This window comes from Xiphias gladius, chromosome 20 (assembly GCF_016859285.1).
Source record: "Xiphias gladius isolate SHS-SW01 ecotype Sanya breed wild chromosome 20, ASM1685928v1, whole genome shotgun sequence".
Lineage (NCBI taxonomy): Eukaryota > Metazoa > Chordata > Actinopteri > Istiophoriformes > Xiphiidae > Xiphias > Xiphias gladius.
Genome location: NC_053419.1, coordinates 10,939,656 through 10,955,416, shown reverse-complemented (window position 1 = coordinate 10,955,416; position 15,761 = coordinate 10,939,656). Strand labels below are relative to the sequence as shown.

The 15,761-nt window shown below is 38.2% G+C and overlaps 1 protein-coding gene across 4 annotated transcripts in view; it reads right to left on the bottom strand.

Annotated features, from left to right (window-relative positions):
* The window catches only part of atp2a2b (ATPase sarcoplasmic/endoplasmic reticulum Ca2+ transporting 2b), a 28,714-nt gene that overhangs the window by 12,112 nt on the left and 841 nt on the right, over nt 1–15,761 (bottom strand). For all 4 annotated transcript variants that reach the window (XM_040156746.1, XM_040156747.1, XM_040156748.1 and 1 more), the window contains exons 2-7: nt 15,552–15,569; nt 15,344–15,426; nt 12,036–12,140; nt 8,361–8,499; nt 1,069–1,149; nt 123–208 (exon numbers count right to left, since the gene is read on the bottom strand). In XM_040156746.1, the coding sequence (XP_040012680.1) occupies nt 123–208; nt 1,069–1,149; nt 8,361–8,499; nt 12,036–12,140; nt 15,344–15,426; nt 15,552–15,569 (512 nt within the window). The remainder of the gene's footprint in view (nt 1–122; nt 209–1,068; nt 1,150–8,360; nt 8,500–12,035; nt 12,141–15,343; nt 15,427–15,551; nt 15,570–15,761) is intronic.

The window sequence follows — 15,761 nt, the reverse complement described above, 5'->3', positions numbered from 1 at the left end:
ATAGGTGCTGTCAGACTCTCAGAAAAGATCGATAGGGGTAAGGTTTATTTATTTATTTATTTTTTAAAAACTAAGTGTAAAATAACACTGAACAGTCAAAAATGGTCTCATGAGTCACTCACAGAAAAGAGCATGTTCTTCTTGTCCTGGTTGACAGCACGTGGGTCAGGCACCGGATCAGTGTGTTTGATCACAGACACTGACTCTCCTGCAAGAAGAGGCAATAAAAAGATATTAGAGAGGTAAACAGTGGGAGAGTCCCTACGCAGTAGAGCAAAGTGGTGGCTCTGATGCTTGGTTGACAGTTTGGGCAGATGTGTGTCAAAAAGGCTTTGCAGCTAAATGAACAGGCATGTCATCTATCAAATGGTGCACTGCCACTGCCTTTCAAACCTCATATCTGATGGTGTGTTTCCACTGTGTGCGTTTGTGTGTAATCAAATGTGCAAGGTCTGCACTGTTCTGTTAGAGTACGGCAGGGGGCCACTGACATGCAGTACAGCCATTAATGGGAAAAGGAAGAGAGAAGAAAAATAGCTGAAACACTAAAATATCCCATGGAATTTGTTACCAATTAAGGCAGCAAAGCAAGACAAGAGATTTAAGGACTCGATTTACATAAACCTTCTCTCATGCATTATCCATCCTTCAGTATTCTCCCCTTATTTTCCCATCTATCTCAGTGGCCAGTTATCCATCGACAGATTCATCTCTAACTTTTCCTTTCATCCACGCCATTCACTCTTCTTTTTGTTTACGTATTGACTGAGCAGCCGTGACTGCATGGTGTAATGGTGGCATGTGCATCAAAAAGAGGCAGAAATTGCTTATTCTTAAACTACTGTGTCTGGGTTGATCATAAGAGGTGAGTTGTTGCCGAGGCAGGCCAAGAAATAATGTTTAAGTAATACATGCCTATATAAGTAATCTATAAAGGAAAAAACAGTATTATGTAAACATACAGAATATATAATTTTGAGTAATGGGTGAAGACAGAGAGACAAAAAGATGACATGACATAAGCTCACGCAGACAAAAAGGCTGTAAGCAATTTAGAAATGGTTTTACCTGTAAGAATTGATTGGTCTACCCTCAGTGTGGTTGACTTGATAGAAGACAGCCTGATGTCTGCAGGCACTTTATCACCAACTGTGGACACAAACAGCAAAACAGAGGAGACACTTAACTATGTCTTCACAACTTAAAAGCACCTTAAATGACACTGACCACAGGTGGGTGGATACCTTGTGTAACTGGTTTAAATTAACTTTGAAAGTAAACACATTTGTCAAAGCAATAAAATAGCAGAGTGGTATCATGTAAAAGTCCCACATGTAAAAAGACGCCTCTAAAATTAGAGCACTGTATAATGGACAAAATACTTTAAGATAAAAGCACCAAACACACACACACATCACCACACACAGACACATTAGTCTTGGAAATAAAATCATCCGCTGTGTTATCCCAACTCAAAACCCTTGGGAATAATAAAATAATCAAACTAAAGTTATTTGTTAGGGAGAGACACAGAGTCATGCATTCAAAAATTATTAATATTCCACTCATCTCCTCCACAGGACGCAAATAGATTGCTGCTCATTCTTTCCACTAACAACGCTTTAGCAATCCCCGGTAAAACAAATGTAAAATGTGGATATACACGAGATTCCAAACAAGTGTTTACTTTGCAGAAAACGGATAAGTACCATTAAAGCCACTGACATTTAAGAGCTTTGCTGAAAAGGATATCAAACAGTTTGACTCCTTTATATGGTTTCACATGCAGTTTGGGTCTTATCTAGGCAGATAAAAAGTGCTGACAATGAGCCTTTTAGCTCTGAAGTTTCAAAATCAGACCATATTCTGCACTCAGATGCACATCTGCTTTTAAATTATAATTTAATAATACAGTACTATTACAGTAAAACCCTGGGCCAGATACGGGTCCCCACAGTACTCAAAACTGTTAGAGGCTTTAATGAAATTCTAAAGCACAATGGAAAATGCCACTGTTGCACCAAAATTAAATGTTACTTTCAGCTTACAGTAAGACATCACACAGCTTGAGAGGGTGAAGGTAAAAGCAATATAAAGCAATGGCCCATAGGCTTTTAAAAGATCCCCCTGTGGACAGTGGAGTGGTGTCAAACATGTAAACCGACCCATAGGCCTCTGCAGTGTCCTTCTGAGTAGAGAGGAAGAGATGGGGGAAGGAGGAGTGAAGAGAATAGGAAGAGGGATTAGATGAGTCCTGCAAAAACACACGTCCAAAAATGGGAAAACTATTTTCATCAGTTGCAATCATGCTGTTGAATTTGGGGGAGGGGGAATGATAAAAACTGTTTTAAGCAAGGAGAACCTGCTTCACGTCATATGAATTGAAATAGAAATGGTATAACGTGTCCTTGTAGACTGTTCATTCATTCCCACCATTCTCATTAGTTTGTGACAGCTTTTAGCCATTAATACAGAGATGGAAGTGAGGAAATTCTACACAAGAAATGTGTAGCCAATAAAACAAACACCTCACTGTATTATTTCATATTTTGCTTACACTATACCAATAATTTAAAAATATATTGTATTACTGTAACATGTGGTACAGCTGAGTTCATGGTGAATGATAATGCTTCTGGACTGCACCAGCTCCACTACCAAATTTGGTCCTCCAGTTAAATAGAGGCTGTCAAATCATTTCATCATCACCTATCTGCCTTCAACTAGATCCCCCTTTAAACACACAGGAGATAGTGGAAAAGATGAACAAGCATAGCATGAGGAAGGACACAAAGGAGATGAGGAACTGCAGTCGCTGGAAATATGAAAGACTCAAAGCCCTGTGGAAAGGTTCCTCCAAATAGTCACTGATTAGAAAACCTCTTACCTTGAAGTAATAGTGAAACACCTCCCTATTTATCATCAGTTGGTGTATACTAGGAATAAGGTCAGAGCAAAGTTTGGCGGAAAGAAGGCATTTTCATTATTAAGGCCATTGAAATTAAACCTACTATTCCTTGGGATCGTTAACCTATTATGTTTCAAACAGCAATTCATACATTGGTCAGTAATAATTAGATAAGCATAACCTGCAGTTATTAACGTGTCTGAAATTAGTGTTAACTATTGTTGCTAAACATCATTTTAGCAAAATAAAAGAAAAAAGTTATCGTAATTATCTACATAAAATCGGTAAAATGACCCATATTATGCAGCTGTTTCAACTTAACAGTGACATTATCTTTAATTTTATCCTACAGAAAATTACTTCTTTTTTTTTTAGCTCTTAGGACAGCCTCCGAGATAGGGACATTTCCTTCTCCCGTGTGAGCAATGGATTTTATCTGTGTTATCTCTTCCCTTAAGTGAGGGACAAATGTCAAACTGCATACACTTAAGTAATAACACCCCATCAGCTTGTAGACCCAAGTTGTCTTCATACCCTATCCATGGTCTATATCCCAACTTTTCCCCCTTATCCTAAGCATGGTCCAAAGCTCTTCCCAATGTGACTGATAGTGCAGTCTTAACTTTTGTTATGAATGCCACCCAGTTCACGGTTAAACAAAAAGGATTCAATCAAGGGCAACTGGAATTGATTAAAGATAATTGAAGAATAATTATAGATAATTGAAGACATTTCACCTCTCATCCAAGAGGCTTCTTCAGTTCTGACTGACTGGTGGGGAGTCCCAGGTATTTAACCTCTGTGGGGTCGTTATCAAGGCCAGTGATGTCACTTGGTTTGTTAGTGCTCCTAGCTGTTGTGACAACAGTCATTAACAGTTGTCAGAGTCGCATGAGGCCAAGTGTGAATGGTTGTTAAATCGCCTGGGAAGGGATGAAAGGACAGCATTGTAGGGAGGGGATAAGTGGTCTTATCACCTACAATACTGTCCTTTCATCCCTCCAAAAACTCCAAATGTCGATTACACTTGGCCTTAGGTGACTCCAATGACTTTAATGACTTGTCACAATAGCCAGGAGCACTGATGAACCAAGTGACATCAGTGTCAAGGAGGATACCTTGGACTCCCCACCAATCAGTCTGAATTGAAGAAGCGTCTCGTATGAGAGGCAAAACGTCTTCAAGTATCTATAACCAGGTCCAGTTGCCCTAAATTCAACCCCTCTTAGTTAATCTTTTGATGAATGTCAGGAAATGTTAACTGCAAAAGACAAATATCCTACACACCAAATACTAAAGTCCACTCAATATCATAACATGGAACAGTACACTCTGCATTTTAAATTTGGATTCGATTTATAGCACAGAGACTCTAATACAGCACCTAAATATTCATCATGGGGGGGGTCTGGTGTAATTTTAGAGGTCTTAAGGGGGTTGTATATTTTCTCTCCCAGTGACTGAGGCTCCCTGATGAGCTAGCATGTAGGCTTGCAGCCTTCTGGAACCTTTCATGAGGGGTTATGTCCCTCAAGGGACTCTCCCATTCCTCTGATGCACGGAAAAAAATAAAAATAAATAAATAAATAAAAATCGCAAGACCAAACCTTAACATGCACAAACATACATGACACTGTGTATATATAATAATGGAGCAATACCCTCAACATTTGAGAGGCAGAGGGAAGTGGAATAGACAGGCAGCAGACAACTGGCAGAGACAAATAGCATGGGTGTTGACGATAGACAGACTATCCTACACCCTTAAACATAAGAGGAAATCTGGCCATGTTGCCATCTGGAGCACAAATTATTTATTGGATTGAATCTGTACCCTTTATAAACATTACATCCCTGGAAACAGAAGCATGAAAACTTGCTCTGACATTAATCTTTTTTGACTGATAGTGTCTTCAGTCAAAAAAGCGAGCGGAAGCGAACTGAAATAACCAAGAGCCACCCAGTGCTTATGAGCACCGCTCCATCCACTTACCGGTGCGGAAGTTCTGAAAGCAAACTTTAAAACTGAGCATCTATTAACTAAAACTAAGAAACAGAACATAACTGATTGGAAAATGGCAACTTCTCAAATCTATCCGTAAATCTTCGAGCTCAAATCCGATTTGGAATATGAGAGTTGACAGCACAAACATCAGGAGCAACAAAGATTACAGCAGGACATCTCTGTTCACTAAATATTAAACCCATCACCTGCTTATGTGATAAATTCCATATTTAAAGATTTTTCTGTATGTCCCTGTTAATGTGTGTACACGAGGGAAATGCGCTCAAGAGCCAACTGAGTGGAAAATGTCTGCTATCAGGAAATACAAAACTAACTTTGCTAGTAAAATGTTATTTTGCTGCCTCCAAACGACTATAGTAAATCTGCACCGTTGATTATTTCTATGCTAGAATACATTAAATGCTTATAATACTGCTCAAGATGACTGTTTTGGGAGAAGGAGCTGGGCTCAGAGCAGACGTCAGCTCATTGCGGATGTAGAAAGGACCCTTGGAAACGTAGCATTCAGAGCAGTTTTTTTTGTCTCACAGGGATTTATTTTAACATAAGTTTACCTCATTATTAGAAACTTTGGCCACGATTACTATGAACATCCATCACTGTAACATTACATACATGACAAAATAAGGAAAAACATAACTAGTCCCCTTTAAGGTAAGGAAGCTAACACTGCTAACACTGTGTTTAAGCCTTTTTAGTGAATTGTGACCGTTTGTCAGACTGATCAATACTTGGGTGATCAGTTTGATGTGCATTTTGAGTTTCAGTGTGTGATTTTATGATATCAGTGCAAACTAAAGGCTTTGAATGGAAAATTCATCATGTTTTCAAGATGACAATCTTTCAGAGGAAAAAAAAACAAACAAACTGGTGTACAAAGTCTATTCACGTTTTAGCAAATTCCAGATGGGTGCTTTATGTGTAAATATTGAAAATGTCCATATAAGCCATTCATGATATTGCACTCCCCAAATGAACGTGTATGTGATCAGGAGAAGTAGGAGGGCACAACTTTCCCTGTGTCAAAAGATAGGACTGAAAAAAAGCATACCACCAACAGTGTAATTCACACACTCAACACAGAATTCCACTTACCACTTAACAATTGCTCTGATGGAATATCTGAGCTGGTGAAAGCAAAATTATCAGAGCTCTAGATCTGAAAGTATTCCAAGGATAAAAACCATATGCCTGCTCTGACAAGACACTTTGCAGCCTGGCATTACAGTCATACATCATCAGCCATCACGCTGTAACTCGCTGGTTAAGTAGTTGGTTTCCCTGCCACGGCTAACAAACAGATAGCTCTTTGGTTGAGTAAACGTCACTATGGTAGTTCTTTTAGATATTGCTCATTTCACTTTGTGACAGATCCATACTGTGCAACTTAAATCTATTAATCAACTGCATCCTCATTACTAACGTGACCTCAGAGGCCCATCTATCAGGTTTAGGACCATATTTATGCAAACATCTTGCTACCGCAGACAGTAAATCATATGCTATAACTGTGTAAATAAAGCATGCAGAGGGTTTTGTTTGATTCAGATACTTTCCAACTAAAACATTACAAGTTGGCACATTGAATGACAAACTGTATGTGATTCTAAATATGACATAATAGGTTCTGCAATTGGCTCTTAATGGATTATAAAATAACAACGTTTGAAGTGTTATCAAGAATGTTAAATGCAGCAGTCCATGCTGTCCAGTCCTGTCAAAGGAGAACAAGAGGACGACACTATAGTGGCCACATGATCTCTCGATCCCATGAGATTGGAAAACTGAAGCATTAAAACCTGGGCATCATCTGAAGCTGGTGTCAAGAACTTAATGTTAGTGTTGGGTACTGATCTTGATAATCAAATTTCATTGATTTTGATTCCATTTCAAATTGTCTATGTCTAACCCCCCATTCAGATTCTTGTTATATTGTTGGGGCTAGAAAAACCAAAAATGTTGATTTTTTTTGGGGGGGGGGGGGTTATTTTGAATGGATGAAGTCTACCAAAATTCTAACTGACGAAGATGATAAGGTTTTCAAGAGTCTCTTGGTAAAAAGATAAAAACAAAAAATATTCCCTATTCTGCGATGCATAACTTCATTGCTCAGTGTTTTTCATTTGCTTTTTACTGAGCTAAAAGCATTTGCAGTGGTTGCTGCAATGTTTTACCGTGCTACAGTCAATACTTTGTCATGTTAGACTGGCTTCCCCAATTATTCTTATACTGTAATTACATTTTTTCTGTATGATCACTGTACAGTATTTTGTGATGCTTAACTAAACTTGAGCGTTAGTTCCAATCTGCCATGTTGTAATGTTGCAAACATTGATGTGTTTGTAACGTGTGATGCAGACTAAATAACAGTAGGTCCTTCTTTTAGAGTGGCTTCAATCTGTCATTTATTGTCATTTGTTGGTGGCTGATGACCTCACTGATGCCTGGACTGGACTGAAGTCTTCATTTAAAAATAAGAGTACTATTATTACAACATAACTTTGTCTTAACTTATATTCACAAAAAACAAATCATTACAAGAATTAACAAGATCACTTTAGCTTGCTAAAGTTATACTGAAAATGTTTATTAGTAGAGTACAAATTTGTGCCACAGAGCATAATACAGCAATGACTGAAAGGCATTGGAATGATGTGGGTAAATCCAATCTTTTTAGCTTCAGACAAGATTATCAACATACAATATATAAATCCTTTCTGGGACCCTTCTCCACTAACCTCTGCTTTGTGACAAAGAAAATGTTAATGACATCTTCAACAGAAACAGAGAAACAATGAATGCAAGACAACCAAAGAAATGTAAGAAGGATCAAAGACAAAAAGAGACCTAGTGAGAAACTGATCAGATTGAAAAACACAGGAAACAAGAGAAACAAGAAGTAGTGACGCAAAAGGCATAAACATATGCGGCCTAAACCAAGTTGAGGTTAGCCAAGAAATGTTCAGGAACAGATTGGACCTCTGGTCTTGTATTGCATAACTGCTTTACTTACTCAGTGCTACAATTATTCTGAAATTGTCATGGGAGATGAACAGGATGAGAGATCAACTGTGTGTGTGTGTGTGTGTGTGTGTGTGTGTGTGTGTGTGTGTGTGGACTGTGAGAAGAGTACGTCATAACACTGTTGATGTTTACAGAATTACTGACCAATGTTATGCATACATCTCTTACAGTCACCAGTAGCATCTGCATGTTGAATTATATCAATTCAATAGGCAAAAAGCAGTAATCTATAATAAATCTGAGATTTCTTTATGATCAGCAATCTTTTAAATCTGACTCATCCAACTGATTTTGTGGTTGACCCATCTTTCCCGTCATGATAACTCACAAGCAAGCGAGAAAATTCAGAGTATTAGAATGCAACCTGTCTGAGGAGTGCATACATAATATTTTTCATCTTACCTGCCACCTCCACGATGTCCCCAGGCACAATATCCCGGGCCTTGATTCTCTGGACACTTTTCCTATCCTGGCGGTACACTTTACCCATCTCTGGCTCATATTCCTTAAGTGCTTCAATGGCATTTTCTGCATTTCGCTCCTGAACAGTAGAAATAGGATAAAGGTTGAAAATTAGTTAATTCCATAAAAACACAAAACATAACAAGAACTAGACGAAACAAAAGCTGTAAATAGTGTAGGGAGATGTGACAATTTTATATCGTGATCATTCTTGAAGACGTCTACGATCTACTTTTCAAGCAAATCATAGACATTGTGACATTTTACCATTGTACTAACTTCACTTGGTCTACCATAATAATGTGGATCCATACTACATTCAAAAGCCAACAGAATGATTGCCTACTAGAAGACTGTGCTGAGTGGCCAAATTATATCACATCTCTATCACAGCGTCTCTTTCATGCGTGACGTATTTGAAAAACAATTCAACAAGACCTAGCAATATGGTGGACCAAGAGCTGGTGCCAAAAAACGTTAGCACTGTAGCAGTGGTTTGGCTATACGCAGTCAGATATTTCTCAGAGTTATCTGTAAACTTTGCCTGGCAACAATCGGCACTTCCAAAGGTAATATGACACATCTACTCAACTACCTTAAAAGGATGCATCTGAGGGAACATGCTGAGAGTGTTTCACTCAGGTCAGTACAACCCCACTCATCTGTATCTCCCAAGGTCCCGAAAAATAAACCGTTATCACTGACTAACACATTAGAGAAGTAAAAAAATTTTGATAAACACAGTTAACGATGGACAGGTGACTGAGGCAGGCACATTCTACCTAGCTAAGGATATAGTGCCATTCAAAGCTGGCGACACCGTGAGATTTAAGACATTCATGCACATGACCATTTTGAAACAGTGTCTTTAAGGCAATATTGTGTTTTAAAAATGGTGTTAATAGAAATGTCCATAGACTGGTTCGAGTCTGGATATTCTTGACATATACATTTCAAAACTGGGAAGAAAGATCGAGATTGTGTGTTAAAAAGATCATGATATGATTTTTTGGGAAGATCACCGACCCTTAGATAGAAACAAAGTGTCTTGCCAAATTTGCAGCTAAAACACAGATATTCAAAATGGACTGATGAGCTTGAACTTAGACTGATCTTTAAATAAACAAAGAGACAAATGTAAAATAAAGTAAATTTAAATCATGACATGGTTTAGGATAGACAGCGGAGCAGAATTATGTAAACATTGGGATATGTTCCAAAAGGCTAAGCAATGAAAACTGGAAGAGAGCTATTTCCTCGGTTTTCTTTTCAGATGTGAGAAAAAAAAAAAAAAAAAAAAAACAAACTATGAAATTACCCTAACATGGGACTTTTCTTTACCTTAAGCAACGGTATGAGTAAAAGTCCAATGACATAAGACCTACAATGCCATTCTCACTCTGGTTTGTACAAATGTTATTCTTGCCTGCTCAGTTCCTTCCTAAATCATTCTTGACTTGCACTTTTCTTCTAGTGCTGACTGATTGCTCTCAGGTTTAGTGGCAGCTCCCAGGCAAGCACCACTCACCTAAACATGGAAAGACAGGGTACAGAATCCCATCATGGTCTTTTGTAAGGGCTAGCAACAGGGACACAAAGCCATCAAAATGGCTGCCAGTAAAGGTGAGGGTCTACAAGGTTAAAAGGAAGCTAGAGAGGGCATGAAAAAGGCAGTTTTATTTCAAAGAAAGGCATTCATAATTTCAAAACAGGTAGGGCAGTGTCTATGACAACAGAAAAAGCAGCAGATACCTCCACCAATTTTGCATTATTCATATAGGCTTTGTTTACATAAACAAAGGCAAACAACCAGGCTCTTAACAACTTCCCATTTGCACAAGTCTCAGCAGGACCTTCAACAAGCATTTAACTTACAAGAAAATCCAGCAGAGACCCACCCAACCTACCAGGTGTCGTCTTTGACCAAGTATTCCAAGTATAAGCGTAATTTTCAATCATGGGGATTGTTCTTCAAATTAGTTTATCAGACATTTATCCCAGGAGACACTTGCACAAGCAGAGATGCACTTTTGATCTATGACAAGGGTAAGACAAATAGCCTTGATGAAGACCTACAGCCCCTGATCTTTCAACCCTGAGCCCATGGGAGAATTGAACTCATCTGTAGATATTAACTACAAGTTATGATTCAGGGGTCCCCCTACTTAGTCCCTATATATTTAGAAATCTTTATGGAAATGGAAAGTCTTTTCTTAGAGTATGTTAGGGAGACATCAGGTAATTGATATATGGCTGCATTGGAGATATTTGATCATTTGAATTATAAACTTGACACCTGTTAGAGGGTCTAACCCTCTGACCCCCTTGAAACTACATTAATCTATATTAAAACTTTTATCAACACTTAGCTCTGGCTTCTCTTACAGTAAGTCAAAATGCTAAGGCTTCAGCTCAGGATCCATATCCCCTGCTCTAAAACACATTTTAAAATAAGGAAATGGTGAAGGGGGCTAGCCTGACTCCAAGACACCCAGACATGCCAATGAATTATGTCCAATAGGAACATCTCCATCATTGTTGGGATGTCACACTTGGCATATCCTAAGTATACAGTCAATCAAATCTGCCTTGAGCAGGTTTGTGGTGCATTAATCTAGACCTGCCATCCACAAGGCAAGTGCAAGGAGTCAGCGCACCTATCTATCATAACTAACTACGGGGTAACATGCCTTTTTCTGGGCCATTTTGAATTTGACTGGAACGGGTGCCAAAAAAAAAAAAAGAAATAATTTGTTTTTCTGTGTGTTCAGATGAGTGCCTTCATCCATGACTGTTGCTGCTTTTTCTTCCTTCCTATAATTAAGGTGTATGTTGACAAATCAATATTATTTCTCGAAGGAACTGACAATGTAAATCCTTGGGTAAAACCAGGGCTCAGCAGGCACATATGAACATAGGTGTGAAGAGGCATAGAAATACCCCCTCACAAACAGATTTTAAAATAATTGCATTTTTTTTGTTTCCCTCTTGAAGACCAAATGTTGCCCTGCTAGTCAAAGGATAAATGCTTGGGTTTCTCTGAAAAGGTAGGTTAATTAGGATCAGAATATGTCAAGTGATGAGGACGTGGAACAGGCCAGGTTTCCAGTGTGACTGGGGCCCTTTTCATACCTGGCATTAACATGTGTCATTGGTGGGTACAATTCACAGCTCTAAGTACAGGAGTGAATGCACCCAAGATGCATTGAGCATTCTTTGAGAGCTGATTGCACATTCGGAGGTGGTCTGGGCCACATATGGCTACATTCTTTTAGTAGTGTCTACACGAATGTGTCCTGGGCCACACTGAAGGACCACTTACTCAACTGTGTAAGTGGATGTGCGAACTCATTCGCAAACAAATACAAGTCATACAAATCCCATAATCTGTATCCTTGGCCTGAATGGGAAATGTTATATTTTGCATTTCTGTCTTTCATGATAAAAATGTAATTAAAAGCTTTTCTATTCCATGTTTCTTTCCATGGCATTAGTTTCCTCCTTCAATACGACTCCCATACAGCTTATGCATTCCCAACACACATTTGGGGACAACTATGAACAACTGGAAGAAAACTCCGCAGAGATGCATTTGTAAATGTAATGTGTGTTTACCTGCCAGACTCCTACAATGGCATTTGCTATGAGAATAAGTAGGATAACAAAAGGCTCCACGAAGGCTGTGACAGTTTCCTCTCCCTCTTCAAACCAGGCCAGCACCTAAACACAAAACACAGAACAAAGAAATAAACAATACATTACAAGTAACAATTAATACTCGAGTGTGAGATACTGGGTGCGTTGAAGTCCTAACTTATTGGATAACCACAACAAGGCCAAGAGGTATTAACAGAGGATAACTTTTTTAACAGTTATTTAATTTTTGTTGCATTTGTCCAGGGGTCCAAACTTGTTTCAGTGATGTGGGGAACATGATAAAATACTGTTCTCTTAAGTGAGGCAAAGGTTTACAGGCTTTAAAAATTCATAGAGCCCAATTTCCATGGAATATGACATTCTTGCTACTGAATGAGAATTCATTCATCCATTGTAATGGAACAAACAGGAGGTAGAAAGGTCAAAGTTATTTTCAACTAATTGTGTATTTAGTGGTGTAGGAAATCTAGTTCTCCAAGTTCTCCAACCTTGTCTGCAATCTTGTCCCACAACTTTTTTTGTACAAAAATATTACATAAGAACTCAAAATAGGTAAATGTGAATTCACTTCTGTAAGATTCTACGTCAAATGACGATCAAAACGAACTGTAAAATGCAGTTCACAGAATACATTGCTAATACAGTATAGTAAAGGATGCCAGAATGTAACAGGTTCAACTGACATTTTTGCAGTGATTGTTGAATAGTTGTGCACACAATAATACAAGCTTCAGGCTGCTCCGATTCCAACGTAAAGGTACTTTTCTATTGTATATTGTATTTTAGTAATGAGTGATTGCAGCTCACCTGCTACACAATGGTGACTATTAGGTTATTTTAAGAAAATGGTATTTACTGAGTGGCTTTACCACACACCTTGCTAGTAGATTAAGTTGTGCCAGTATCTCACTTTGACTTTTACATATTTGATTTAATAATTTAAAAAATTTTAAAATAATTTTATAATTCATAATAAATATCAAGCCAGGCTCTGCTAGTATTGCAGAAACTGGGCCCAGTGTGTTATAAAGTCATGTCAGAAAGACTGATAGTGTAGTAAACACTTTCTCCTCTTTTAGAATCTGTGCCAGGAGTAAACTGTGTCAAACAAAATGCCAAAAGCCCTCCCTATCTTCTACTCCAACCTATTTAAGAGTGGCCAATCAAATGTTGAATTAAATTCTAATTGTCTATCAAACGCCAGATGAGTCGAATGAATTAACTCATCTGTACAAGGTTAGGACTTTGAAGAAGGCGCAGTCAGTCCTGGCTGATCCTAGCCACCTCCTGTCCAAGGAGTTCAACTTGCTTCCGTCTGACAGCTGATACAATCTGCCAACATGCAGGACAAATAGACTTAAGAACTCATTTGTCCTGGTTTCCATTGATCTTCTAAATAATTCAATGTGATTTTTATGTTGTATTCATTCTCCTATTATTATTATTTTTGATGGTTGTGTGGTTACTGCTGAATGTACAACAAATTGCCTCTTGAGGATAATAAAGATATCCCTGAACTAAATAATTTCTGTTTCACCCATTAGTTTCTGAGCAACTGAATATAAAATCTAAACAAATATCTTTGTATAAGTTTTTAGTTGAAATGTTGTATTGTTGAAACAAATGTAAATGTGTCCAAATGTGCTTGTGTGATTGAGAGTATGCTGCTTACTACAGCTGAGGATTTATAAGCTTTGTAAACATAGCTTGCTGTCATCGCCATGCGACTTGGTGACTGATGTTGTTCTCAGCCAGTGGGCCAACAGCCAATGCTTGCCAAGAAACAGGGCAACAGGATAGTGAACTTGACACTGTGTCACACATAAACTACAATGGGGATTGCCACTCATTGGTGACAAGAACACAAGCATCCCAAATTATATCTTTTTCATTTATAAAACTGTCCTGTCGTATTCACAATGACAACATGAACACTGGACATCAAAGCAATGTTGAGACTTGTAATAGAGTTTTGGTCATTTCTAGAGTGCAATAGCAAATTAACAGCAGGAAATTCAATCATCAGAGAGACACGGACTTCTTAGGTGTCTGTTGCTTTCCCTCTTTAACGGCCAAATACATAGCATGCTGCTCATTCCAACCACAAGCCACATAGTTATGTCATTTTAACATGTTCGATGTCTATCTGTTTCCAGATTACCAACACGCCAGCGTTTCTTTTTAACTGTGGACTCCTTCACTAATGATGTGTTCACATAATCTATATGAAAACTACGGGCTCTCAAAGAAGCTGCAATGACTTAAAATGTGCTTCAAGAGCAAAAGCATGTATGCACTGACACAATACATTAAGACAGAATAACAAATAATTGTCCGGTCTGTGTCACCAGAAAGATTCTGGGCGCCTTTCTTCTCCACTTTGAACAGCATTCTTGCTAAGCAGTAATCTGCATGGAATCTCAATCAGAAAAGGACTATATACAATTTGTAGGCTGACAGAGCTGCACAGACCAAAAAAAAACCTACTGGACTCATCACTGTAAGGGTAAATAGAAAGACGGTGGTGGAGAAGAATAGAGAATGTTCAACTGGCAGAAGGCCAAGTTTTACTATTTTTCCCCCCACACTGAATATTCTGTCTTGAAGGGAATGAATCAGGCTCTTCTATTTAAGATCTGAGTGAATTACCCTCTCACTACTCTAGTCAGAAAATATCTATATCTATACTCAAACTATCTTGAGTTCCATGTTGAATGCACCCCCTTATACACGTGTCACAGACTTTTGCGACTACTGATCTTTATAATATAGTAAAGGAAGTATAGGACTTGGCTGTACACAAACAGTCAGATATGAGCTATTGAATTTGTTTTACTAAGAAATGTATCTCTTACATATCTGTTGAATGAACACTATCACAAACACTGTATTCAAATCTGGGCGAAGGAAGATACTACTTAAAATCTATCTCGTGAAAAATTCACTAGAAAAATTTAAAATTGTATGGATCGATGTGAAGTGATGTATGTGTACTGGTCAAGGAAGACGTATTTTGTCATATTAGTCCAAGATATTTTGGCCTGATTTTTAGAACTTCTTGAGACTGTGTCAAAACCTGCTCAGCGGCTTTTATTACTACTAAGCTTGATAATATGGTAAAGGAAGTATAGCACTTAGCTATATACAAGTACACAAGTTAAATATGAGACACTGAATTTGTTTTACTAGAACTAGCTCTATCCCTTACATATCAGTTGAATGAACACTGAACAAGCCACTCGTACACAAACATGTGTGATACTTACAAAGGATATGCAGGCAGCAAGTAAAAGGATCCTCACAAGCAAGTCTTCAAATTGTTCAACCACCAGTTCCCAAAGGGATTTACCTAGCAGAAAAGGGTTTCATTCAAAAACAAAATGCTTATGTTTCCCTTTCATTGAAAAAATATGAATGAGAATTTCAATGAATAAACAGATGACTCCTTGCAAGTATATACAATTGTCTACTCACCTTCCTCAGCCGGCAGTTCTGCAGGTCATCCCGTTCACACCACAGCCAAAAGAGATGGACAAGCAGTTAATTAGATGTTAGCACTTGATGTAAAATAATAGCATGTTGTTGTCGCAGTACTGAAGCACAACGACACATAATATATTGGAGGATGGTTTGTTGAGTACTGAGTCACAAAAGTGATGCTCCCCGATATTTCAACATACAGAT